The following is a 27,597-nucleotide window of genomic DNA, read 5'->3' as shown; positions in this document are numbered from 1 at the left end:
TAGTGAGGGGCCCTGATGGACCTGAGAACCAGCTGTCCTGTGCTGGTGGAGACTGACGGTGACTGACAGTGTCACCGTTCAGGAACAGTGGAGACCACCCAGAGCGGTGGCCAGGGCCCTGGAGATATGCCTGGGTGTCCCTTGGCTGCCCTGTCAGCATCTCGGGCCGGGGGAGCCGGGAGGGGTGAAGGAGTGAGGGCACCGAGTTCCCTGGGGGCTGACCCTCGGGCTTGGCTCGTGTGTGCAGTTTCTTCTTTGTCTGTCTGGGCTTTGAAAATTGGGTCTTTCCCATTCTGGCTCCCTCTTATGGGGTCAGGCTCAGAGCACAGTTGGGGGCTCTGGGGGGCTCCGCGGGCTGTTCCGTCCACCCCTACCCTGAGTCCCAGGCCTCCCCTGGCTTCCCAGAGCTGAGGCTGTGGCTGCCTGTGATGGGGTCACAGTTCCTGCCCCCTCTCCCCGTCTTCCCTCCAGCCCTCCTGTCTGCCATCCACCTGTCCCCCCCTCCACCTCTCTGGGTGTGCCCCCCACTCACCCGTCTCTCTCCCTCAGCCCCTGGGGCCCAGCAGTTCTGCTTCCTCCTCTCCACCCGGGCAGGCGGCCTGGGCATCAACCTGGCCACGGCAGACACGGTCATCATCTATGACTCCGACTGGAACCCCCACAATGACATCCAGGTGTGTGGCCCTTGACACCAGAGCCCGCGCAGAGGGCCCCCCTCGGCCCCTGGTTCTGTAGGCTTTCCGTCCCTCCCCGCAGACACTCTCAGGGCTTTACCTCCTCCTGGACCCGCCTCCGGGGCCCAGGAGCTGAGCCCTTCCAGCTCCCTTGCTGTGCAGAAGAGGAAAGGCCCAGGGAGGGCAGGGGACATGGCCAGGAGTGTGCAGCCGTCTGCGTGACCCATGACCCCTGGTCTCTCCATCACTTATGGGATCCAGGCCATGGAGGGAGGCAGGATGAGGGGGTCCCGCGTCCCAGAGGGGGCTGGTTTGGGAGGAGAGGCCTGTTGGAAGTGGGAGAGGACGAGATGGGGGAGGGGCTAATGTGGCTGGTGAAGAGGGATGGGAGGGTGGGGGTAGGGGTCGTGGGAGCCTTGGCCACCCTCTTGGGGCAGGGCTGGACACAGAGACACTTTACGCTCTCAGGGGCACACACACAACCTCATGGTTCACGCACACGCGTGTGCTCCTGTGCACAGTCTTCCACATCGAGGGTCACCTAACACACAGAGTCCCAGGAGTATTCTCGTATCACATCCTGCCCCCACAAGGTGGCTGTGCATCTCCAGCAGGTGGGCTCACAGCCCCACCGGGGGTCACTCCCTGGGAGGTGCAGCCGCCATCTCCGCATGAGAGCCATCAGAGCCCTGTGTGGCTTCATTGCATCGAGCGCACGGGCCACGCTGCCCCTCACACTCCCCCCCACCCCTCCCCACATACCTGCAGTCACATACAGTTCCACCTGCACAGGCCCCCAGGCCCGCATGAGACCACACAGGACATAACCTGGCTGCCCTGGTGCACGTGCATCTCCTCGTGCAGTCACGCAGCCCGTTCCAGGCAGAGTGGCTCCTGAGCGCGCGTGCACACCCCTCCCCCCACATGGCACTTGGCCTTGAGTCCCAGGTGCTCAGCTGCAGGTCACCCCCAGGCCTTCAGCCGCGCCCATCGCATCGGGCAGAACAAGAAGGTGATGATCTACCGCTTCGTGACGCGGGCCTCGGTGGAGGAGCGCATCACGCAGGTGGCCAAACGCAAGATGATGCTCACGCACCTGGTGGTGCGGCCCGGCCTGGGCTCCAAGTCGGGCTCCATGACCAAGCAGGAGCTGGACGACATCCTCAAGTTCGGCACGGAGGAGCTCTTCAAGGACGACGTGGAGGGTGGGTGCCAGGGTGCCAGTGTGCCAGGGCAAGGGGGGGGAGGGGAAGGAGGGCTCTGCTCGAGACACGCCCCTCCCAGGGCACCCCCAGCCTACGGCCTCTCCTCCCTCTGCCCCCTGCTCCTGGCCAGGATGGGCAGGGCCAGGGTGGCATCTCTAGGTGCTGTCCCCCCAGTCCTGCAGCCCCTTCACCTCTGTCCTACAGGCATGATGTCTCAGGGCCAAAGGCCTGCCACGCCCATCCCCGACGTCCAGTCCTCCAAAGGGGGTGCCCTGGCCGCCAGTGCAAAGAAAAAGCATGGCAGCACTCCACCAGGTAGGGGCCAACCCAGCCCATGCCCGGCTCCCCCCGTCCCCCCTACTGCTGCTCCTGGAAAGGAAGAGGACCCCCGAACCCCTGCCTGCCCCCCCACCAGCCCCTCACCTGGGTGTCTGCAGACTGTGGGTGGGCGGGCAGTGGGCTGTGTCCAGGTTTCTCTCTCTGACCACCGTGCTTCCTCTGCGGCCACCCCTGGCCGGGACTGGGGAGACCCATGGTCATAGGCGTTCAGGTGGGGGCCCCACGGCTGGACCTGGGCCGCGGGGCAGACCCCCAGCTCTGCACCCTGTCTGCCCCCAGGTGACAACAAGGACGTGGAGGACAGCAGTGTGATCCACTATGACGACGCGGCCATCTCCAAGCTGCTGGACCGGAACCAGGACGCTACGGACGACACGGAGCTGCAGAACATGAATGAATACCTGAGTTCCTTCAAGGTGGCGCAATACGTGGTGCGCGAGGAGGACGGCGTGGTAAGCCCCGCCCCTCTGAGGCCCCGCCCCCGCGGCGGCTTCTCTACCCCCAGAAACCTGCGTTATCCCCAAGACAGGCTCCTGGGTCTTTCCTGAATGTTCCCTCCCCTAACCCCTCAACTTCCACCACCTGCCACTCAGATCCTGGGTGCCAATTATCCTCCCTTGTGCCACTTTTCCTGTTGAAACCGGGAATCTCCAGAGGGCAAGAGTGGGGCTTTTTCGATTCTGTCCCCTGGTGCCAGGCACAAGGCCAGGAAATACTTGCGGAGAGAGTGAGTGAATGAATTACTGCGACAGGGGCAGGAAGAGGAAGACCATGTGGGGTGGGTGAGCAGGGAAGGCTTCCTGGAGCAGGCAGACTTTCCAGTTCATGCTTGAGCCCAGAGAGGGTGCGATGGGGTCAAAGCAGCGAGTCCAGGGGGCAGAGGTGCCCGCGGGCCCCGCCCTCCCTGAGCCATGGCACCTGCGTGTCCCCAGGAGGAGGTGGAGCGGGAGATCATCAAACAGGAGGAGAATGTGGACCCCGACTACTGGGAGAAGCTGTTGCGGCACCACTACGAGCAGCAGCAGGAGGACCTGGCCCGCAACCTGGGCAAGGGCAAGCGTATCCGCAAGCAGGTCAACTACAACGACGCCTCCCAGGAGGACCAGGGTCGGTGTCCTGGGGGCAGGATCCTGAGTGGGGGAGGGCATTCCTGGGGTGGGGTGGGGGTGGGGTGGGAATAGGAGGCAGGTGGTGTGTGGGGGGGTAGGGTGGGGAGGGTCCCTGGGAGCAAAGGGGCGGGGGCGAGGGGGGTTGTTTGCAGGAACAAGATGGCTCGTGGTGTGACTGGAGGCAAGCCCCAGCCTCTCCATCTATAAAATAGGGACAGAGGTGGTAAAAGGTGTTAGGACACAGTGCAGGGTTGCTGGGATCCTAAGCTGCAGGAAGTGCATGGTGTTTTCACTGCCACTGTTTTGGGCTGGGCTCTCGGGGTTGGATACGGCGCTCGGTGTGGGGTCGGGGGTGTGGGGGGCTCGGTTGGGCTTCTGTTTGTGCAGCTCACTTGGCGCCCCTCTGCTTGACGCCCGCAGAGTGGCAGGATGAGCTCTCAGACAACCAGTCAGAATATTCCATCGGCTCCGAGGACGAGGACGAGGACTTTGAGGAGAGGCCGGAAGGGCAGAGTGAGTCTCAGCGCCAGGACCCTGGGCTGGGCCAGGCTGTGTGTCGGGGAGCTGATGGCTGTCATCCTTTGGAGCAGGTCCTAAAGGGTCCTGCTGTCCTGGGGTGAGTTGGGGGACAGGGTGGGACAGGACACCCCGGGCCCTGCTGAGCACTTGTGGCGGGGCTGCTCCCCCAGGCGGACGGCGACAATCCAGGAGGCAGCTGAAGAGCGACAGGGACAAGCCTCTGCCCCCTCTTCTCGCCCGGGTCGGCGGCAACATCGAGGTGGGGTCTGCCTGCATGTCTGCTCCTCCAGCTCCCCTCCCCTGATTCCTCTCATCCCCTCACCCCTGCTGCCATCACGAGGTGTGGAGAGGGGCCGGAGGGCTGGGGGGTTATACACGGGCCACCGGCCAGGCAGAGGTGGGCCAGGCTCCCCTTGGGGTCCTGCCTCCAGCCGGAGGCCCCTCCCCGCCCCTCCCCTCCCTGTGCCCCTTCTCCCTCATCTCCTCGTTCTCTGCTCTCCCACCCGATCCCCACCGGCCCAGGTGCTGGGCTTCAACGCCAGGCAGCGGAAGGCCTTTCTCAATGCCATCATGCGCTGGGGCATGCCCCCCCAGGACGCCTTCAACTCCCACTGGCTGGTGCGGGACCTTCGTGGGAAGAGCGAGAAGGAGTTTAGGTAAAGGGGCGGAGGTGCTGCTTGGGGCCGGGCTGCCCATCCCGGAGCAGGCAGGCTCTGGCTGGGCACGGCGGGCAGTGTTTCTGCCAGGCTTCGGGAGTCTGGGGAACTCACAGCCGTCAGGTGTCTGGGTGGCTCGGGTCCAGCCCTGGGCAGGGCTCCTTTGCAGAAAACCCTGGCCAGCTGCCCCTGCCAGAGCAGCTGGTGGCAGGGCAGCGTGAAGGATTGGGGTTATCCAGCTGAGGGCTGGCCTGGGAGGTCCCCTGCCTGGAGGTGGCCCCTCTGTCTTCCTGGGGCCGCACCCAGCAGGCCTGGTTGGGAAGCAGGCCATGGGTGATGGTTCCCCGGGGGTCCTGCCGGCACCCCCCTCCCTGAGCCCCAGTCCCCCCACCCCAGAGCCTATGTGTCCCTCTTCATGCGGCACCTGTGTGAGCCGGGGGCTGACGGCGCGGAGACCTTTGCGGACGGCGTGCCCCGCGAGGGCCTCTCCAGGCAGCACGTGCTCACCCGCATCGGGGTTATGTCACTAGTTAGGAAGAAGGTGGGTAAGCCTCTCCTGGCAGCCCTGGTGTGCCCTTTGGCGGGGGGGTCCGCGGGCAGATCCCTCCAGCTGGGGTCACGCACCTGCGTGGGGTCTGAGTCAGACCCAGAATGCCTCTCTGCGTGGGGGCCTGGAGACCAGGGTGGTAGGTGGGGACTGGGGTGGGGCAAGAGCCTGGCTGGGGGTTTGGGGTCAGAAGTGCATTTGGCTTGGCAGCCACCCCAAGCCTGGAACACTCACAGTCCCACCGGCGCCCGGAGACCCTCAGGTCTGAGCTGCCTCTCCTCTGCCTCTGCTTCCCTCCCACCTGCCCCAGGTTCAGGAGTTTGAACACGTCAACGGGAAGTATAGCACTCCGGACTTGATCCCCGAGGGCCCCGAGGGCAAGAAGCCAGGGGAGGTCATCTCCTCGGACCCCAACACTCCAGTGCCTGCCAGCCCTGCCCACCTTCTGCCTGCCCCGCCGGGCCTGCCAGGTCTGGGCGCCAATGAGCAGGGGAGGGCACCTGGGTCGTGGGAGGTGGCAGGGCCCCAGGAGACCCCACGTCCTTCCCCTGCCACCAAGGGCAGCCCCCCTCCTTCCCAAGGCTTCTGCTTGCAGAAGTGTCCCTCTCCTGAGAATTTTTTTCTTTTGGCCTTGCCCGCTCATGTGGAAGTTCCCAGGCCAGGGATCGAACCTGTGTCATAGCAGTGACCTGAGCCGCTGCAGTGACAATGCCTGATCCTTAACTCGCTGAGCCGCCAGGGACCTCCGAGTTTTTCTTCTTGGTAGTTTAGAGATGGAATTCACCGACTGCAATATCAGCCTTTAAAAGTGCTAGTCCATGGTTTCTAGTGTCTTCATAGGATTGTGAACCATTATCCCTAATTCCGGGATGTTTTCTTCACCCCAAAAAAGACACAGACGCATTAGCACTGACTCCCTGTTCCTTCTTCCCTTTGCTTCCTCTGGCAACCACTAAGCCACGCTTTCTTTCTCTCCTTTTCTTCCTCCCTTCCTCCCTCCCTCTCTTTCTCTTTTCTTTTTTGGCTCCCCTGCAGCATATGGAGTTCCCAGGCCAGGGATCAGATCAGAGCCACAGTTGTGACCTGTGCCACAGCTGCAGCAACGCCAGATCCTTGAACTCACTGTGGTCGGCTGGGGATTGAACCTGCGTCCTGGTACGGCGGAAACGCAGCTGATCCTGTTGCACCACAGTGGGAACTTTTTTTTTTTAATTTTAGGGCTGCACCTGAGGCATATAGAGGTTCCCAGGCTAGGGGTCCAGTAGGAGCTACAGCTTCTGGCCTTCACCACAGCCACAGCAACGCAGGATCCAAGCTGCGTCTGCAACCTACACCACAGCTCACGGCAACACGGGATCCTTAACCCACTGAGTGAGGCCAGGGATTGAACCCACATCTTCATGGAGACTAATGGGGTTCATTGCCGCTGAACCTCAATGGGAACTTCCGGAACTTCTTCCTCTTTCTTTTTTTTTAAAGCTGATCTACATTCTGTCTCTACGGGTTTGCCTGTTCTGTACATTTCACGTGAACGAAATTATACACTCTGTGGCTTGTGTAGCTCCGCTTCTTTCACAGCCTGACACTCTCTAGGTTCACCCACTTTGTGGGGCAGCAGCATTTCATTCCTTTTTGGGGCTTAATACTATTTCACTGTTTGGAGCCACCACGCTGTGTATGTCTGTTCATCAGCTGATGGGCTTTGACGTGTTTCTGTCCTTGGCTGTTGTCAATGGTTCAAGTGAAAACATGTGTTTTCATTTTTCTGGGGTGTGTGGCCGGGAATGGAATCCTGGGTCACGTGGTCTAACATTTGGAGGAACTGCCCACACTTTTTCACCGTGACCACACGGCTTTACGCTCCCACCAGCCACGTCAGAGTTTCTGTTTTTTTCACACCCTCGCCAGCACTTATCTGACTTTTGGCTGCAGCCACCCTCGTGGGTGTGGAGCGGTGTCTCACGGTGGATTTTGTTTTTGTTTTCTTTTTTGGCCGCACCTGCGGCATGCGGAAGTTCCTGGGCTGGGGATCGAACCCACGCCATAGCAGTGACCCGAGCTGCTACAGCAGCACCTCCAGATCCTTAACCTGCTACGCCACAAGAGAACTCCCTCACTGTGGTTTTGATTTGCATCTCGGACGGCTGAAGATGCTGGGAATATTTTCACCTGCTTTTGGGCCATTTGTGTGTCTTCTTTGCAGAAATGTCACTTCAGATCCTTTGCCCTTCCTTAACGGGCTGCCTCTGGGTGTCTTTTTGGGGAAAGCATCCCCTTCCCTCAGTGGGACCCCTCAGACCTGGGGCATCCAGCCTCTGCCAGGTGACAGGTGAGGCGCTGAGCCTCTCAGGCCACCCTGCTCCTGGGCACCTGTGCCTGTGGGCCTGTGTCTGGCCCCGTGAACCCTGTTTTCTCATCCATGACGTGGAATGGGGTCGTGCCCGCCTCCCAGGGCTACTCGGGGCACACAGGTCACTGGCACTGGGCAGTGGGGGGGAGGCCCACGGTCCCTCAGCCAGCGTGAAAGCCAGGACCACACCCAGCTGTCCTCTGTCCTCCATACTCGGCTGGCCTGGCCCGGGCTGTCAGGCTCCCCTGTCCCCCGTCCTCCTCCTGGCGGGGCAGGTCCAGGCCCTCCTTCCTCTTTGGCTCCCTATTTCCTCCCCCCACCCTCCCGTCTCCCCAAGTCCACCGGTCTTACCCCTTTCCCTTGGTCTTTCAGACAAACTGGAAGCCCAGCTGGGCTACATGGATGAGAAGGAGCCGGGGGTGCAGAAGCCGAAGAAGCCCCCGGAAATCCAGGTACGGAAGGTGCAGGTGTCTGGGCCCCTGCGGGTGTGGGGTGCGGGGTTGGGTCTGGGGACCCTCTCAGGCCTCGCCTAGGCGGCTGTGAGCCAGGGCCCCTGGCACCGTGTCCGAGCCCCTGGGTCTGGGGAGCGGGCTGGGAGCCAGCAGCGGCGGGAGCCAGGAGAGTGGGTTCCGAGCCCAATGCCCGTTTCCCGCCTCTGCTCCTGTTGGGGCCCCAGGCCCCGCAGCTCCCGAGTCTGTCCTCCCTAGGCCCTGGATGGCGTGGAGGGCGAGGACAAACACGAGAGCTCTGACGGCAAGGAGAGGGCCCGCGAGGAGCGCCTGGAGGAGGCCGAGAAGGCCCAGCCCTCTCCGGAACAGCTGCCGAAAGGTGTGGGCTTCCATCCATCGTGCTGTCTCCTGGCTCGGTTGCCCTGGGTCCGAGGAGAAGGGCGCCAGGCTGTGCTCCTGGCTGCGGGCGGGCTGTCCTGGGTGGGTGAGAGCCAGGGCTCTGTTCTCTGTACGTGGGCTTTCGCTGCTTACTGTACAGTTTGGGGGTTATTTATTGGGCTGTCTCTTTTTTTTTTTTTTTTTGGTTGTGCCCATGGCATGTAGAAGTTCTGGGGCCAGGAATTGAACCTGTGTCATGGCAATAACAATGCCGGACCCCTAACCTGCTGAGCTCCTAGGGAATCTTTTTATTGGCAATTTCTCAATCCAATGCATCGTGGTCCAGATACCTGAATCTGTAGGATATTGTTTCTCTATGATATTGGCGAAACCTGCTTTCTGGTTTCATGTGGTCAGATTTTGTAAATGCTTGTGCATCCTTGAAAAGAATGTCTGTTCTTTCATTGCTGGGTGTAAGGTTCTAAATATATGTGTTAGATCATTAAGTTGTTCAAATTTTTTTTTTTTTTTGTCTTTTTGTCTTTTTTAGGGCCGCACCTGTGGCATATGGAGGTTCCCAGGCTAGGGGTCTAATCGGAGCTGTAGCCTCCAGCATACACCACAGCCACAGCAATGTGGGATCTGAGCTGTGTCTACAACCTACACCACAGCTCATGGCAACGCCGGATCCTTAACCCACTGAGCAAGGCCAGGGATTGAACCCGCAACCTCATGGTTCCTAGTCAGATTTGTTAACCACTGAGCCACGACGGGAACTCCTGTTGTTCAGGTTTTTGATATTCTTAGTCATCTTTGATTTGCTTTTAATCAGTCAAATCTGAGAGACTTGCATTAAAATCTCTCACTGTCTTTGAGGATTAGTCTCTGTCTTTGTGGAGCAAGATTTTGCCTCATAGAGTTTATTATTATTATTTTTTGGTCTTTTTAGGGCCACACCTGTGGCATACGTAAGTTCCCAGGCCAGGGGTTGAGTTGGAGCTGTAGCCGCTGGCAGACACCACAGCCACATCAACGAGGGATCTGAGCTGCATCTGAGACCTACACCACCGCCCATGACACTTAATCCACTGAGCGAAGTCAGGGATCGAACCCGCATCCTCATGGATGCTAGCTGGGTTCGTTACCGCTGAGCCACAACAGGAGCTCCACTCATAGAGATTAGGGCGAGGCTATTAGGTACATATCAGTTCAGGTGTTTTATAGTTTTCTGCTGAAGCTTCTCTAATTATTATCTGACGACCTTCTTAGCCCATACTTTTTGTTTTAAGGTTTATTTAGGCTGATTTGGATTGGGCTTGCTTTTATTTTAGTGTATACGTGGTATCTTTCTTCTATCCCTTTACTCAAAGTGTAAATAGAAAACTTTATTGTGTTAAAATTCATGTTCCATACAGTACACACCTTCAGAGGGTACCGTTCATTAGTTTTTGGTATATTCGCAGGGCTCTACAACCATCAGCACAGTTCCTTTTACGATATTCTCATCATTCCAAAAAGAAACGCTGTACCCAATAGCCATCTTCTCCTCCCCTCAGCCCTTGGCAGTCACTAAGCCACTTTCTGTCTCTGTGGATTTGCCTGCTCTGAACACTTCATATCAATGGAATCATAAACTATTTGCCCTTTTATGTGTGACTCTCAGTGAGCATAATGTTTTCAAGCTTCATCTGTGTTGGACCCATGTATTGGAACTTTATTCCTTCTTTAAAAAAAATTTTTTTTAAACTAAAGCGTAGTTGTTTTACAGTGGTGTGCCATTTTAAAAAATTTTATCCATTTATTTTTTAAGGTGATTTTTATTTCTTTCCATTATTGCTGGTTTACAGTGTTCTGTCAGCTTTCTACGGTACAGCAAGGTGACCCAGTCACACATACACATGTATATTCTTTTTTCTCACATGATCATGCTCCGTCCTAAGTGACTAGATATAGTTCCCATCCTGCACAGCAGGATCTCAGTGCTCATCCATTCCAAAGGCAATGGTTTGCATCTCAACCCCAAATTCCCAGTCTATCCCACTCCCTCCCCCTTGACAACCACAAGTCTATTCTCCAAGTCCATGATTTTCTTTTCTGTGGAAAGGTTCCTTTGTGCCGTATATTAGATTCCAGATATAAGTGATATCATATGGTATTTGTCTTTCTCTTTCTGACTTACTGCACTTAGTAGGAGAGTCTCCACTTCCATCCATGTTGCTGCAAATGGCAGTATTTTGCTCTTTTTTTGTGGCTGAGTAGTATTCCATTGTGTATATATACCACATTTTTTTTAAATAATTTTTTTTTTATTTTCCCACTGTACAGCAAGGGGATCAGGTTATCCTTACATGTATACATTACAATTACATTTTTCCCCCCACCCTTTCTTCTGTTGCAACATGAGTATCTAGACAAAGTCTCAATGCTACTCAGCAGGATCTCCTTGTTGTGTCTGATAAGCCCAAGCTCCCGATCCCTCCCACTCCCTCCCCCTCCCATCAGGCAGCCACAAGTCTCTTCTCTGAGTCCATGATTTTCTTTTCTGAGGAGATGTTCATTTGTGCTGGATATTAGATTCCAGTTATAAGTGATATCATATGGTATTTGTCTTTGTCTTTCTGTCTCATTTCACTCAGGATGAGATTCTCTAGTTCCATCCATGTTGCTACAAATGGCATGATGTCATTCTTTTTTATGGCTGAGTAGTATTCCATTGTGTTATATACCACATCTTAATCCATTCATTGGTCGATGGACATTTGGTTGTTTCCGTGTCTTGGCTATTGTGAATAGTGCTGCAGTGAACATGTGGGTGCATGTGTCTTTTTCAAAGAACGTTTTGTCTGGATAGATGCCCAAGAGTGGGGTTGTTGGGTCATATGGTAGGTCTTAGATTTCTAAGATACCTCCATACTGTTCTCCATAGTGGTTGTACCCATTTACATTCCCACCAACAGTGCAGGAGGGTTCCCTTTTCTCCACACCTCCTCTAGCATTTGTTATTTGTGGACTTATTAGTGATGGCCATTATGACTGGTGTGAGGTGGTACCTCATAGTAATTTTGATTTGCATTTCCCTAATAATCAGTGATGTTGAGCATTTTTCATGTGCTTGTTGGCCATCCATATATCCTCTTTGTAGAAATGTCTGTCAGGTTTTTTGCCCATTTTTCAATTGGGTTGTTGGTTTTTTTTGCTGTTGAGTTGTATAAGTTGTTTGTATATTTTAGAGATTAAGCCCTTGTCAGTTGCATCATTTGAAACTATTTTCTCCCATTCTGTAAGTTGTCTTTTTTTTATGGTTTCCTTTGCTGTGCAAAAGCTTGTCAGTTTGATTAGGTCCCAGTGGTTTATTTTTGCTTTTATTTCTGTTGCTCTGGGAGATGGACCTGAGAAAACATTTATGAGGTTGACGTCCGAATGTTGGCCTATGTTCTCTTCCAGGAGTTTGATGGTGTCTTGTCTTACGTTTAAGTTTTTAAGCCATTTTGAGTTTATTTTCATGCACAGTGTAAGGGTGTGTTCCAGTTTCATTGATTTACATGCAACCGTCCAGTTTTCCTGGCACCAATTGCTGAAAAGACTGTCTTTTTCCCATTTTATATGCTTGCCTCCTTGGTCAAAGATTAATTGGCCGTAGGTGTCTGGGTTTATTTCTGGGTTCTCTATTCTGTTCCATTGGTCTGTATGTCTCTTTCGGTACCAGTACCATACTGTCTTGATGACTGTAGCTTTGTGATATTGTCTGAAGTCTGGGAGAGTGATGCCTCCTGCTTGGTTTTTGTTTCTCAGAATTGCTTTGGTAATTCTGGGTCTTCTGTGGTTCCATATAAATTTTTGGATTGTTTGTTCTAGTTCTGTGAAAAATGTCATGGGTAATTTGATGTTGTGTCAATTTCTGCTGTACAGCCAAGTGACCCATTCATACATATATATACATTTTTGTTTGTTTTTTAAGGCTGCACCTGTGGCATATGGAAGTTCCCAGGCTAGGGGTCAAATTGGAGCTGCAGCTGCTAGCCACAGGCACAGGCACAGGCACAGCAATGCCAGATTCAAGCTGCATATGAGACCTATACCATAGCTCAGATCCTTAACTCACTGAGCGAGACCAGGGATCAAACCTGAATCCTCATGGATACTAGCTGGATTTGTAACCCCTGAGCCACAAGGGGAACTCCTACATTCTTTTTTTTTTTTGTCTTTTTTTTGCTATTTCTTTGGGCTGCTCCCACGGCATATGGAGGTTCCCAGGCTAGGGGTCGAATCGGAGCTGTACCCCCGGCCTACGCCAGAGCCACAGCAACGCAGGATCCGAGCCGCATCTGCAACCTACACCACAGCTCACGGCAACGCCGGATCGTTAACCCACTGAGCAAGGGCAGGGACCGAACCCGCAACCTCATGGTTCCTAGTTGGATTCGTTAACCACTGCACCATGACGGGAACTCCTTTTTTTTTTTTAATTTCTTTTCCGTCATGTTCTATCCCAGGAGATTGGATATAGTTTCCTGTGCTACACAGCAGGACCTCATTACTTACTTATCCACTCTAAATGTCGTAGTTTGCATCTATTTACCTCCAACTCCCAGTCCACCCCACTCCCTCTCCCTCCCCCGTGGCAACCACAAGTATGTTCTCCATGTCTGTGGGTCTGTTTCTGTTTTGTAAATGGGCTCAGTTGTGCCATATTTTAAATTCCACATATAAGTGATATCATATGATATTTATCTTTCTCTTTCTGACTTACTTCACTTAGTATGAGAATCTCTAGTTGCATCCAGATCTTCATTCCTTTGTGCTGATAACATTTTCCTCTGTGGATAGGCCACGTTTTATGTATGCATTCATCGGTTGATGGAGTTTGGGGTTATTTCTGCTTTTTGGCTATGACAGATAATGCTGCTGTGAACATTTGTGTGTAGGTCTTAGTGTGGACATAGGTTTCAGTTCTCTTGGGTTATATACTTTGGGGCGGAATTGTTGGATTGTATGGTAAGTCTACAGCTAACATTTGGAGGAACCGCCAGATTTTTTTCTACAGTGGCTGAACATCTTTACGGTCCCACCAGCAGTGTGTAGGGTTCCAATTTCTCCACATCCTTGCCAACACTTATTATTATCTGCCTTTGTGATTATAGTCCTTCTAGTGGGTAAAAAGTCCTGTTTCAAGTGGTTCTGACTTGTATTTCCCTTATGCATAAAGATGTTGAGTATGTTTCCAAGTGTTATTGGCCATTTGTATATCTTTGTCGGAGAGTTGTCTTTCCAGATCCTTTGTCCATTTTTTTTTTGTCTTTTTTTTTTTTTTTTCCTTATCTAGGGCTGTTCCCACAGCATATGGAGGTTCCCAGCCTAGGGGTCTAATCGGAGCTGTAGCCACTGGCCTATAGCACAGCCACAGCAACACAGGATCTGAGCTGCGTCTGCAACCTATACCACAGCTCACTGCAATGCCGGGTCCTCAACCCACTGAGCAAGGCCAGAGATTGACCCTGCAACCTCATGGTTCCTAGTCAGATTCGTTAACCACTGCACCATGATGGGAACTCCCCTTTTGTCCATTTTTTTTTTTTTGTCCTTTTTTCCTTTTCTAGGGCTGCTCCCTTGGCATATGGAGGTGCCCAGGCTAGGGGTCTAATCCGAGCTGTAGCTGCCGGCCTACGCCACAGCCACAAAGATGCAGGATCCGAGCCGCATCTGCAGCCTACACCACAGCTCACGGCAATGCCGGATCCTCAACCCACTGAGCAAGGCCAGGGATCGAACCGAAACCTCATGGTTCCTAGTCGGATTCGTTAAGCACTGCGCCATGACAGGAACTCCCTTTTGTCCATTTTTAATTGGGTTATTTGTCTTCTTATTGAGTTATAAGAGTTCTTTGTAATACATGTTCCATATCAGATATATATGATTTGTAAGTATTTTCTTCTATTCCTTAACTTTTAATATATCTATATAATTAAGTTTTAGGTATAGCTTTTGTAAACAGTATATGGTGATATTTGTTGTTTTAACGCTAATCATGGAATCTCTGCCTTTTAGCTGGCAGGTTTAATCTCTTTACATTTATTGTAATAGCTAGGTATTTGGATGAATTTCTCCTCTTGTTTTATGCTTTGTGTTAACCTTGCCTTTTCTTCTTTTTTCTTTGGACATCTCTTGGATTGATGCAACTTTCTTTCTATTTCCCTTTTCTTCCCTCCACTCCTTTGGAAAGTTTACAGTCAATTCTATTCTGTACTCTTACATTTTTATCATGCTGCCTCTTGAATACTATGACTGTAGGCAACTTTAGCTCTGACCCACTTCTTTTCTGTCTTTGATGTGCTCTTGCTTATTTCTGAATCTTTAGTCCCTATTTAGACCTTCCCACATTCTTAGCAGTTTTGTATTTTCTTGTTTGTTCTTGTTGCTTTGTTCAGTGTCCTTCCTTCCAAAGTATGCCCTGAAGTGGTGCTTTCGGCATATTTCTGTGGATGGCAAATTCTCTCATTGTGTGTGGTTTCCCCTTACATCTTCCTGCATTTTCCTTGAATAATAGTAAGCAAAACTTGGGGTGGGGTAAGGATTTTCCCTCAGCCCTTTGAAGATGCTATTCCTTTTGTATTCTGACTTCCATTGTGCTGAGGAAGCTGCTTCCATTGTTGCTTCTTTGTAGGAAACCAGCCTTTTAAATCTTTCCTACTGTGGAAAGACCACTGAAGATATTCTGTTTGTCTTTGGTCCTGGGTAGTTTTACAACCGTGAAATTTTTATTTATCCTGCTTGCAACCAGCTGTGATGCTGAAGGCTGAGTGTTGTGTCTTTTATTGATTATGGGCAAATTCTCAGTCATTCTCTCTTTGAATGTTGTCTTTCCTCCCATTATGTTTATTTTCTCCTGGCATCCCGCTTACTTGTCGATTCATTCATTCACCCGCTAAATATGTGCTGAAGGCCTGTGTGTTGGGGGCTGTCCTAGGCCCTGGGGACATGACGAAGGAACCCGAGCCAAAACCTTCACTTGGGATGTGAAGGGACAGATTCCCTCCTGGGGACCTGAATGATTAGCAGTAGCCACCCGTCGATCTTGTTCAACACCAGACTCTAACTATGATGAAGAATGAAAAGCAGGTACAAGGTTCCCGAAAGATGGGGGCGGATGTATCTTTCACATCTTTACCTTTTTTTTTCCTGTTTTTCTGCAGGGCTTTTTTTTTCCTCCCTTTTTATTGCCACACTTGTGGCATATGAAGTTCCCAGGCTAGGGGTCATATCGGAGCTGTACCTGCCAGCCTAAGCCGCAGCCACAGCACTGCCAGACCCAAGCTGCATCTGTGACCTACACTGCGGCTTGTGGAAAGTCCAGATCCTTAACCCACTGAGTGAAGTCAGGGACGGAAGCTGCGTCCTCACGGACACTATGTAGGGTTCTTAACCCACTGAACCACAGTGGGAACTCCTCCGCAGGGATTTTTGAGTCATCCTCAGCTGTAGCTTCAGTTTCTACTTTTTTTTTTTTTTTTTTGGCTTTTTCGGGCTGCACACGTGACATGTAGAAGCTCGTAGGCTAAGGGTTGAATTGGAACTACAGCTGCCAGCCTATGCCACAGCTGCTGCAATGCAGGATCCAAGCCGTGTCTGTGACCTATATTCCAGCTCACAGTAATGCTGGATCCTTAACCCACTGAGTGAGGCCAGGGATTGAACCCTCATCCTCATAGATACTAGTCGGGTTTGTTACCGCGGTGCCACAACAGGACCTGCTCTGCTTTCTTTACACAGCTGTTTTTAACTTATCCTTCTGTATTATTTTTGCTGGTTGTGAAACAAATTTTGCATCAAGCAGTCTGATGCAACACCCATGTATTAGCTCCCAGTGCTGTGGCTCAGAAATCCAGCCTGGCCTGGTGGGGTTTTCTGCCAAGGCACTTGCAGGACTGCAGTCAGGGCACTGGCCGGGCCGAGTTCTGGTCTGGAGGTGTAGGGGGAGAATTCTGCTCCCCAGCTCATTCTTCTCGTTGGCCAACATCAGCTCCTTGGGGTTGGAGGACTGGGGCCCTCTTTCCTTGGGGACCCTCAGCGGGGGGCCATTCTTAGCGCCTGGAACCTGCCCACGTTTTTTGTCTGGGGGCACCAGCAGTGCTGCCCCAGTCCCCCCCCATGCTCCAAATTTTGGAGCTCCTCTTCTGTGACCATTCAGAGAAAACTCTTTTTAAAGGGCCGGTGTGATGAGGCCAGGCCCACCTGCATGGTCTCCATCTTTTAAGGCTACCTGTGCCTCATCACATGGTTCTGAAGACTATGTCCCAGGCTAGTACTTGAGGGCCAGGTGGCCTTGGATGGGATCTTAAAAATTTGCTACAAAGTATTTAAAAGGTTAGTGATTATTTGTTTTTATTTCTAGAGTTTGTATCCGGCTTTTTCTACTTTCCTTTTTTTTTTTTTGGATTTGTCTTTTCCTATAGATTTTCTTCCTTCTTTTTTCTCGGGTGGGTCCATCTTCATCAGGGGTTGTTTGGATGGTGGGAACCCCTGTCACCTGGGTAGCAGAAATGTCCCCACTCTGGGCTTAGTGGTCTCACTAATGGTCTGGTTGCTCTGGGACCCGTCTTTATGGCACAATTCTGATTCCACGTGGAGTTCCCTAGTGGCTTAGTGGATTAAGGATCTGGCGTTGTCACTGCTGTGGCTCCGGTGGCAGTTGTGGCTCGGGTTTGATCCTTGGCCCAGGAACTTTTGTGTGCTGCGGGCATGGCCAACAAACAAACACACACACACAAAAGTACCAGATTCCACAGCCTGCACCCGCTCTGTTCGGTTTGGACTCTCACTGGGGACCTTCTGCCCCTTGATGCCATGTGGGAGCCAAGCTTCCTCTGCTTGGCTGTGAGCTGGTGGATGGAACTTTCTTTCACAGAGAGCACAGCCGTTGGGAGGTGCTGGTTTATGGTTTCATTTCAGTTCTCTACCTCTTTGGGGCTTGCGGCCTGTCAGGGTGTTGGGACCCAGCTGGCACCCTGGGCCCCTTCCTGCTGTCCACTTAGCCCCTGCCCAGGCCCCCTGCATACGCTTCTCAGGCTTTTAGTTTCTTTTCATTTATGGCACCTGATAATTTCCTTTTCTTTTTCTGAGCTCACCCTTTTTTTTTTTTTTTTTGTCCTGCACCCCTAGCATATGGAAATTCCTGGGCCAGGGAGCAAATCCAAGTCACAGTTGCAACCTGTGCCACAGCTGCGGCAACGCCAGATCCTTAACCCCCTGCGCAAGGCCAGGGATTGAACCCGAGTCGTGGTACTGCAGAGACACTGCCGGTCTTGTTGCGCCACCGTGGAAACTCCACTTGTGTGTTTTTTTTAATGTGCTAGGTTTTGCGCGATGTTTCTGGGTGTTTGTAAGGGGTTTTCTGCTAACAAAGCCCTGACATGTTGCCTGAACTTTTAGCCCTCTGCTTACCGCTGCCATCAGAGGCTCTGGGGACTGTGCCGTGAGGCGTTTAGGAGGAGGGTGCGGCTGGGGGAGGGGGGAGAGGTCTCGCCCCCCCCCCCCGCCTCCCCAGAAGACCCTCCTGATGGCACCTGTTGGACTGCTGAGTAAGGCGATGGAGAGGGTTCCGCGCGTGGCTGGAACACGGTTGGAAAGCCACCAGCCTGGGGTTCCCTCTGCCCTTCCCGACCCCTCCTCACTCTGCACATCCTCTGTCCTGCAGAAGAAGTGCTTCCTGAGAAGGAGAAGATCCTGGACAAGCTGGAGCTAAGCCTAATTCACAGCAGAGGCGATGGCAGTGATTTCAGGCCAGGTCTGGGGCTCTCGTGTGCACGCTCTTCTGTGTCCCTTGGTCCCACACCAGGCAGCACTGCTGTCCTTGACCATGAGCAGCATTTTCACAAAGCCTTCCCTCGAACCCCCCGCCCTGTTCCCAGGTGGTCCTGACTTGGTGGGGGAGGGGCACTCGGGCCTGGAGCAGCGCCCCCCGCCCCCAGGATGGAGAGGGGGGCTGTTGGCTTGTCTGTTTAAAATTCCTTGGGGCATCTAACCCCTGCGGATGCAGGTGTTTCCCGCTAGCCTTCAGGTCCCCAGTGCTTGGCAGAGTGGGCCCTGGGCAGCGCCTTTGGGGTGGAGGAGTGAAGGCGGGTCTATCCCCCCACAGATGACACCAAGGCTGAGGAGAAGGAGCCCATTGAAACACAGCAGAATGGTGACAAAGAGGAAGATGAGGAGGGGAAGAAGGAGGACAGGAATGGGAAGTTCAAATTCATGTTCAACATTGCGGACGGGGGCTTCACAGGTATGGGGGGCGGGGCCGTGGGCAGAGAGCTGTTGGTGTCACCGGCTTCCTGACCCTGGGTCCCAGGAATCTGGGCAGGTGGTTATTTTATACTAACATGTGAGGGGTTAACAAAAGTCTGTGGTCTGACCTTTCCTGGTAACCCTGGAGCACGGAACCGCTGGGGGCGGGAGATGGTGGGTGGTGAGGGAGATGCTTTCCTAGGCCCGCCTCCGTGAGGGACGGGGGGCACCTCATTCTGCTTCCCCTGGCTGGCTTCCCAGAGCTACACACGCTGTGGCAGAACGAGGAACGTGCCGCTGTGTCCTCGGGGAAAATCTATGACATCTGGCACCGGCGCCATGACTACTGGCTGCTGGCGGGCATCGTGACGTATCCTTGGCCAAGCTGGGCTGGGCAGCATTCTGGTCTGTTCCTCTGTGGACCTCAGGGAGGGATGTGGGGTGAGGGGTCAGGACCCTTCCGTGGCAATGATGGTGGCAAGGACCCTTCCCTGGTGTTGATGGTGACAAGGACCCTTCCCTGGTGACGATGCTGGTGACAGCAGCCATGACCATAGCAGTAGCTTGTGCCTTTATACTCAATACTCACTCCATCCTCACAGCAGTTTTCCAGAAGGGTCACTCCAGTGATCCCCAGTATACACAGGAGGGAATGGCTGCCCAGAGAGCCCAAGTGACTTGCCCAGGGACACCCAGCCCATCCATCTGACCCCACAGCGAATGCTCTAGCTCCTACATGATATAGACGTCACCACCTCCAGGTAGTGACACCTGAGTGCTGCTCCGTGTAGGAGGGCTTTCCTTCCTTCCTTCCTTCCTCAGCTCCGTCTCTACTGATCACCTCCCTCGCGCTGGGCGTGAAGGATGCAGCTACGGTCACAACAGCCCCGATCTCTGTCTGCCTGGAGCTCACATCCTCCTGGGGATACAGATAGAAACACCATCCATTAGTAGAGTGTGGGGTTCCATGGACATGATAAAGGGGGGAGGGGCAAAAGGAGCTTCGGGGGTGGGGGTGGCATTTAATGTGGAGGGGCAGAGAAGGTGGCATTTGAGCACAGCCCTCCCAGAGACGGGACGGGGCCTCACGCTCCCTGGGGGAGCCTCCCGGCAGAGCGACCTTCACGATGCTGTGAGTGGGGCTGGTCGTGACCAGGACTGTTGTATGCAGATCAGGGGACGGCAGACCTTCCCCGGAAGGGGCCAGGCCGTGGATAATTCAGGCTTCGCGCGGACTCGTCCCCTGTGCCATCAGCCACAACACACAAACCAGCAAGCGTGGCCGTGTTCCAGTAAAACTTTCTTTATAAAAACAGGCCACGGCCCGGGCGTGGCCCGTAGGGTGCTGATCGCAGTCATGAGGTCTGGATGCCTGGAGCCAGCCTGCCTAGGTTCAGGGCCTGAGCCTGGCCCTCCCTCCCTCTGGGACCTCGGGCAGGAGCACTTCACGGTGTGTCTGTTCCCTCCTGTCCCCAGCTTCCGGGGGCGGCTGTCCACCCTTGGCACCCCTCAGCTTGCAGCTGCCTCAGCTCAGTCTCGCCTCTTCTATGCCATGCCCTCTTCCCAGGTGTCTGTCTGTCTGTGTCCAGATTCCCTCTTAAGGACGTCACTCACTGGATTGGCATCCACTCTACCCCGGTGTGACCCTTGCTTAATTCAATTACATCTGCGACGTCCCTGTTTCCAGATAAGGTCACAGCCACAGGGGCTTGGGGTTAGAACTTGGACGTTGTTACTGTCTGGACTTGGGGTGAAGGATTAATCCGATGAGGCCTCAGTGCCGGGCCTGGGTCCCTGAGGGTCCTGTTGGTGTCCACTGCCACGTCCCTGCCATCCACAGGCTCATCTTGCAGCCAAGGTTAATGACGGTCCAGGGAGCACAAAGCCAGGGTGCCAAACCCCGGGCTGGTCCCCTCCGCCTGCCCCGTGGCCGGGTTTGCCCTTAACAGTGCCCCACCAGGCACGGCTATGCCCGCTGGCAGGACATCCAGAACGACCCGAGGTACATGATCCTCAACGAGCCCTTCAAGTCTGAGATCCACAAGGGCAACTACCTGGAGATGAAGAACAAGTTCCTGGCCCGCAGGTTCAAGGTCAGTCCTTGGCTTCAAAGTTGGCCTTCGACCACCCAACAGGCTGGGGCTGCAAGAGCGCAGGTTACACCAGGGCCTGGGGCAAAGGAGTGAGCGAGCAGCAGCCCCCTCCCCATATATCTGGATGTGGGCCAGGCCGTCCACGAGGAGTCATTGAGGGAGTTCCCCTTGTGGCTCAGCAGGTTAAGAACCCAACATGATATCTGTGAGGATGTGGGTTTGATCCCTGGCCTTGTTCAGTGGGTTAAGGATCCGGCGTTGCCACAAGCTACGGTGTCAGTTAAAGATGTGGCTTGGCTGTGGCAGAGGCCTGCCGCTGCAGCTCAGATTCAGCCACTAGCCTGGGAATGTCCATGTGCCACAGGTGCTGCCCGAAAAGAAAAAGAAAAAGAAAGGGAGTCATTGAGTCAGTCTGCTAGCAGGTGCTGGGTACTTGCTCTGAGCCAGGCCCCACTGGGCGAGTGTCGCTGCCCTGGGCGACAGGTGCACAGAAGCCAGCTTGGCGGGGACTCTAGGGGTGTGGCCAAGAGGGTGGACTCTAGCTGGGTGGGGCTGTGTCGTCCTCCTCTCCTTCCTGCCAGAGCCCTGGCCTGGGGGGTGGGTGCTGGTGGAGGGGGGCCAGGCCAGCGCTCAGTCTGCCCCCCCCGCCCCCACCCCCAGCTGCTAGAGCAGGCACTGGTCATCGAGGAGCAGCTCCGGAGGGCCGCGTACCTCAACATGACCCAGGACCCCAACCACCCGGCCATGGCCCTCAACGCCCGCCTGGCCGAGGTGGAGTGCCTTGCCGAGAGCCACCAGCACCTGTCCAAGGAGTCCCTGGCCGGGAACAAGCCTGCCAACGCCGTCCTGCACAAGGGTGAGCGAGCTGGCTCCCTGCAGGCTGGCCCACCCACCTTCCTCCTGCCCAGTGGCTCCTTGGCTGTAGATGGGGACGTGGTGCTGGGGACAGGATGTCAGCCCAGAGGGTGGAGCCTCCAGGCAGACAGGACACTCTGTTGGCCAGTCCCTGCCCTTTCTTACTTGTAGGAAAAGCGCAGCCCTGGCTTCTCTGGCCCTTTTCTGAAGGTCAGCTCCGCGGGGGACAGGCGAGGGGCGGGGAGGTGACCCAGAACGCTGGTTGTAAAGCCCACTCGTGGGGCCCTGACAGCGCGCTTTAAACAGGTTCTCTCCAGCCTCTATAGTGTCTTTAAGTGGTGAGGTGTCTTAATCCCGTTTTAAAGATGCTGATGCTGGTGCTGAGGGAAGTGAAGTAATTGCCCAGGGCCTCCCGGGACTCAGACCTTTGACCCTCTCGCTCCAAGTCTTGAGTGGGTGAGGGGTGGGGGGGCCAAGGCCAAGCTCACCCGAGGGGCCCTGTGCTCTCTGGTCCCCACTGTCTGGCCGAAGTTTCCTGAGGCAGCTCTGCCTGGGAGCGCAGACCCGGTCCCCAGCGGTGGGCAGAGCTGCAGGTCCCTCTGGGAGCTGGGAGGCTGGCTGGGGCCCGGGAGGGAGGCCCAGTGTGGGTGAGAGTTTCTGGCTCTCATCTCTGCAGCCCTCGGGCCTGGAGAAGCTGCCTGGAAACCGGGCTCTTGTCCAGTTGGCAGGTCTGCTTCACTGGCCGGGAGGCACCCTCTGGTGGTCACTGCCCGGGGCCTGCAGTAACACACCCTTGTAACTAAGCCCCAGCCTGGGCGCCCGCTTCCCAGCTCTGCCCTCCCCTCCCCCTAGTCCTGAACCAGCTCCCCCCTCCCCTCCTCCCCCCAGTGCTGAACCAGCTCCCTCCCCCCAGTCCTGAACCAGCTCCGCCCTCCCCTCCCCCTCCCCCAGTCCTGAACCAGTTCCCCCCCTCCCCCCAGTCCTGAGCCAGCTCCACCCTCCCCTCCCCCCAGTCCTGAACCAGCTGGAGGAGCTGCTGAGCGACATGAAGGCGGATGTGACTCGCCTGCCCTCCATGCTGTCCCGCATCCCCCCAGTGGCCGCCCGCCTCCAGATGTCCGAGCGAAGCATCCTGAGCCGCCTGACCAACCGAGCCGGTGACCCCACCATCCAGCAGGTCAGGCTCGGCCCACGCCCTGGGCCTCAGTCCCCTTCCCGCGTGTCCTGGGCGCCCTGGGTTGGGGCTGGGTTGGCGCGGGACCGGGACCTTTAAACCTGAGTCCTTGCCTCCAGGGCGCTTTCGGCTCAGCCCAGATGTACAACAACAACTTTGGGCCCAACTTCCGGGGCCCTGGACCGGGAGGGATTGTCAACTACAACCAGATGCCCCTGGGGCCCTATGTGACCGGTAGGTGCCCGTCAGCTTCCGGGCAGCATGTGCAGGGGCGCCCGCGGGGCCCCGGCCTGCCCCCCGCCGCCCCGGGCAAGCCAAGCTTCCCTCTCTCTGTGACAGATGTCTAGCCGTCCCCGAGACTTCCCTCTGGCGCAGCGCTCGTTTCCAGCAGAGGTAAGGCCGCCCGCGGGCTCCCCACTGGCCCTTGTCCCCTCCCTGGTGTGGTGAGTCAGGCGTGGCCCTGAGTCTTGGGCCTCCTCTGCTTCCTGGGGCCTGGAGGGCCTCGCCCCTCTGCCTTGGGGACCGCTTTGGGCCTCCTGTTTCTTTTCAGGCTTCCAGAGCCTTCCCTGGAGGCCAGGGCGCCAACTCGGAGGGGCAGGTGCACGTGGGCGTGTGCCTGTATGTGCACACAAGGCTTTGTGCATGCGTGTCTGTGGCAGGGACTCAGGGACCTCGCCCCCAGGCAGGAACCTTGTCCTCACTGTCCTACCTGCGCTTTCCTGCTGGGTGGTGGGTGGCCCCAGGAAATCGCCTCTCTGTCTCCCCGCTCCCGCTCCCTGCTCCGGACCAAGGACCAGGAGGGTGGCTTGGGGTGTGGGAGGGGTGCGTGTTACTGGCTGGGAGAGGGGCTTATTCCCAAGAAGCCCCCAGTCTGCCCTGGCCTCCTCCCCCTGGCTGACAGCCCCACTGTGCCGTCTGTCCCCGTCAGAACCGCTGCTTCAGCAGTGACCTGTGGCTTGGGTTCAGTTCCTGCCCCGGGAATGTCTGCATGCTGTGGGTGCGGCCATAGACAAAACCAAAACAAACCAAAAAAACCCAGCCACTGCTTCAGGTGGAGGTGTGGGTGGGGCAGTCGCCAGGCTGGCCACCCCTTGGGGCCGCTGCTTCCTGCACTCTGGCTGTGGCCGAGGCTGCGAGGTCTGGGCGAGGGAGCCCCTCTGGTCGCAGGTGACTGGAACAGGTGGGGTTGGGTCCTGCTCCGTGAGGACCGGAACACCTCGCTGTGTGACCCGTGACGGCTTCTTGCAGCCGCACCTGCCGGGGCCCCTGCCCGACCCCCACAGGAGAGAAAAGCTGCCGCCTTTCTAGAGCCGAGCCACCGAGGACAGAAAGGGAAACCGAGGGATGCCATCACGCGGGGACGAGGCCCAGCCTGGCTGGGCCCGACCCAGAAGTGCCACCCAATCCCAATCCAAGTGTTCCGCACGGCGTCACCCCACACCCCACCGGGACGCGGCCTCGGCCGCCTCTGCCAGGACGACCTTCTAGAGATTTCCTTCCTTTGTTCGTCTTCTGCACTTTCCTGTTGAAGACTTGCCCGGGTTTGTCTTGATAAAAGTTGTGTGGCATGTGGAGGAGTCTGACCAGCAGCACTTCCGCCCCCTCTTCCCATGGGCTCCAGACTGGACGGGAAGCTCCTGCCAGCCCCGCCACTGTCCACAGACTCTGCCCGGCTGGGGAGGACGCAGCGCCTGCCCTGGGCGCCCTCGGTGTGACTGCTGGGCTCCGACCCTGGGTCCCCAGTGCCAAGTGGGTCAGGACTGGGGAAGTGCCTGACCTGAGGGCAGAGACCTGGCTAGTGCCCAGGTCAGGCCAGGCCTCTTGTTCTGCCCTTTTCCTGCAGGGCTGGAGACGGCCAGGTGTGCCCTGTCTCCATGGGGGTGTCAGCAGGTGTCTGTCCCTGGCCCAGCGTGTCTCACAGGCCAGACTGTTGTCCCCAGTGGAGGGACCTGCGTGACCGGTCACAGCATGTGCTCGGGGAGGGAGGGGAAGGGCCCGCGTGTGTCGGCCTAGGGGCCACCGGAACCTTTGTCCCAGGGCCTCTGCGGGAAGGGGCTGGCCCTCTGCCGGGTGTGACCTGCCTCCCAGCAGGGAGGGTCACAGCCGCATGGACAGGGGCCAGGAGCGCCTGGTCCTGCTCTGTGCCCTGGGAGGCTCATCACCCCCACCTCCAGTACATGCTCCCTGCGCTGTCTCTTGGCCTCAGACCTGGAGGGAGCAGGCCACCCCCTGGAGCCTGGGCTGATCCCTCCCTGTCCTGTCCCTGGAGGGGCCTCGATGCCAGCACTTGTGGCTGGGGGGCAGGGTCACTGCTGTCCTGGCTGTGTTCTCTGATGGTTTGGAGGAAGCTCTGCTCGGAGGCACGGGATCCACCTGAAGTCCCCTCCTGCCTTCCTGCCTTGTTTCCTGCTAGGAACGCCCGCTGGAAACCTGCCCTCCACCCCCCCACCCCCACCCCCCCCGTGGGGCTGTCAGGGCCCTGAGCCCCCTGTGTCCGATGCTCCCTCTGGCCCAACCTCGGCCTGGAAGGGATTTCTGAGCTGTGAGCAGAGAGGGGCCTTCCTGGCTTGGATTCTGGGGACAGAATCCTGTCTGAGGGAGAGGAGGGCCAGGCCAGGATTTGGGGGTGTCTTGGGGACACAGGGCGATTGGCCAGCCCTCCCGGAGCCCAGATGTCCTCATCTGTAAATGGCTCTCCTTGAACCCCTGGAGGGCTGGACCCCCAAGGCCGCCTGACCCTGGGCAGCGTGGAGGGCCGCCGGCACGTGGCACACAGGTGTCTAGGACACCCGTGTGGCAGCAGCTGACCTTGCCCTCTGGGCGGGGCAGGGTCATTCCTGTCCCCTGAGGTTCATCCAGGGCTGTGCGCGCACATCTGGTCCTCTAGTCCCCGCCTCCTTGCAAAGGCTCCTGGCTGAGGCCACGGGCAGGGTGACCGCCACAAGCCCCCACCCAGGGCCCTGGGACTCTCCCCTCCTAGACAGGGGGCCAGCCCTGAGGCTGGCCTTGTGGGGACACAGCGGACGGGTCCTGAGCCTCAGGTCGGAAGGCGTCATGATGCAGGACAGGAGTCTGCGTCTCACTGCCCCTTTCTGAGGGCGGCGGTCCCCCCCCCCGCCACCCTCGCTCCCCAGGAAGCTTCCCTCTGTCCCTCTGCCTGCCCATTCCAAGGCCTCGCCAGGCCGCTCTCTGCCCTTCTTCTCCACCAGCCGGAGCCGGGCACCCACTCATGTTCGGCCGGGCCCCTGGCACTGCCTGGTCCAGGAAGGGCTCAGCTTCCCACGGCCAGCACCTGGGAGGCTGGGGACAGGGGGCTGCGGGTGGCTGGGGAGCGGGTTTCTGGTTGACTGGATGGAGAGGTAAAAGGATCCTGAGAATGTGTTCTTGGTTTAGCACGTCTCTCTTGCCGGAAGTCATGGTGGTGGTGGAGGGGGGAGCGGGGCGTCCACTGTCTTTGGCATCTTCAGGCTGCGTTGGGTTTTTGCTGCTGGCAGAACGAGGGTCGTCCTGTGGCAACCAAATCCCAAAGTGCCAGCCCGTATTTTTATTTCCCGCCACCTTATTGTTTAGACCAGTGCCGCGTAGGCTTTCTGTTGAACCACTTTTGGGCCGCGGTCTCGGAAACCACCGCCTGCTGCTGGCTCCCAGGGGACCAGGGGAATTTGGGGGGTGGGACTGTGTCTGGGGGCGTCCCTCACACACGCCTGCCTGCCACTGAAGTCCTGAGACCCCTGGGAGGAGACCTGTCCTGCAGGCCACCTGCAGAAGCCCCTTTGCTTTCTGCAAGTGTGGTCCTGCCCTGCTGGTGCCCACGGCTGGTGCAGGTGCCCGCCCTCCTGCTTGTGGGGGGGTCCCTTCCCAGGCTCCCCTGGGGACTCCCGGCCCAGGTCTGGGGCCAGCCGGGTCTTGCTCCAGGGACACCTGTAGCCCTTGCTCCTGGGTGTCGGGTCCCAGGGAAGTTGGGCCGGGGGGTCGTGTGGTGGGTGGGCTCGGGGACCTGTGAGTGTTCCCAGAGCGGGGTGGCAGGAAAGAGTTTGGGTGGGAGGTGGGGCCTGGGGTCTTGGCCTGGCACCCCTCCCCCCACCTGCCGCTTCCCTATGCTGACCACTGTGTCCGTGGGGGAAGCTGGCTCCCGCCCCATTTTATATTTCTGGAAGTTTACAGGTCGTGGTGCATCAGCCCAAAGTCATTGGCTTGTGTTTTGGGATTTTTTTCTTAGTTTTCAGATTTTTTTTAAACAAAGTATTTTTTTAGATGCGATAACCCAGAAAGGGCCTGTTGGGTGTGTGTGTGTCCTGAACCCCTGAAACTGAGATGGGAGCCCGAGTCTCCTGTGGCTGCTCTGTGCCTGGGGTGCGGGGAGGGTCCCGGCGTCCTGCATTGAGCACGGGAGGATGGGGGGGGGCAGACCCCCACCCAGGCTGGCGTCTGGCCCAGCTGAGAGCCCCTCACTGGGGACAGCCCCAGGCTTGGTGAGTCGGGAGGGTCCCAGCCGGGGAGCTGGAGCTGGAAGCTGAGGCCCCGTGAGAGGTGACCTGTCCGGCCCCCTGGGAGGATGTGGGAGGCTCAACAGACTGTAACCGACACCATCCCTTTTACTTTGTATTCTGTGTGTGTGTCTTGGTTTTCTGTGTTTTAATAAATCCTTTGGGAAAGGATTGAATTGGGGTGTTTTCCCAACCTTTCGCTCATCAGGGATGGGGGTGGGGGCTGGGGGCTGGGGAGGGATCTGGGGGGATGGGGAGTCAACTGAGGTCACCTCTCACCTGAGCAGATGTGGCCCCAGGAGGTGGAGTGGCTCACTGGGAAGTGGGGGTCACCCCCCAAAGGGTGTGGAAGGGTGGTGCCTGCCCCTCCCGCCTGCACCCTGAAACAGACACCATTGCTCAGAGGAGCACCCAGCTCCCAGGGATAGTGGGCAGGGTTCGCTGGACCCCGAGTTCCATCCCCAGAGGGTGCAGCAGCTTCCCAGCAACC

General features: G+C 56.5%; 1 protein-coding gene across 5 annotated transcripts in view; it reads left to right on the top strand.

The window, feature by feature from the left end:
- The window catches only part of CHD5 (chromodomain helicase DNA binding protein 5), a 69,276-nt gene extending 41,993 nt beyond the window's left edge, over window positions 1–27,283 (top strand). Inside the window, exons 22-42 of one of the 5 annotated variants that reach the window (XM_021095237.1) lie at window positions 550–674; window positions 1,648–1,879; window positions 2,084–2,194; window positions 2,498–2,670; window positions 3,151–3,325; window positions 3,748–3,840; window positions 4,017–4,105; window positions 4,369–4,502; window positions 4,899–5,043; window positions 5,360–5,519; window positions 7,772–7,851; window positions 8,107–8,227; window positions 17,918–18,007; window positions 18,359–18,496; window positions 18,760–18,868; window positions 20,459–20,591; window positions 21,252–21,447; window positions 22,460–22,623; window positions 22,740–22,854; window positions 22,960–23,013; window positions 23,869–27,283. In XM_021095237.1, coding sequence (XP_020950896.1) covers window positions 550–674; window positions 1,648–1,879; window positions 2,084–2,194; window positions 2,498–2,670; window positions 3,151–3,325; window positions 3,748–3,840; window positions 4,017–4,105; window positions 4,369–4,502; window positions 4,899–5,043; window positions 5,360–5,519; window positions 7,772–7,851; window positions 8,107–8,227; window positions 17,918–18,007; window positions 18,359–18,496; window positions 18,760–18,868; window positions 20,459–20,591; window positions 21,252–21,447; window positions 22,460–22,623; window positions 22,740–22,854; window positions 22,960–22,967 — 2,591 coding nt within the window. In that variant the 3' untranslated portion in view covers window positions 22,968–23,013; window positions 23,869–27,283. The other 4 variants (XM_021095234.1, XM_021095238.1, XM_021095236.1 and 1 more) reach the window with 4 other exon arrangements.

Source organism: Sus scrofa, chromosome 6, assembly GCF_000003025.6.
Source record: "Sus scrofa isolate TJ Tabasco breed Duroc chromosome 6, Sscrofa11.1, whole genome shotgun sequence".
In the NCBI taxonomy this organism is placed as follows: domain Eukaryota; kingdom Metazoa; phylum Chordata; class Mammalia; order Artiodactyla; family Suidae; genus Sus; species Sus scrofa.
Note: the sequence above shows the minus strand (reverse complement) of the source record. Positions and strands in the feature narration are given on the sequence as shown.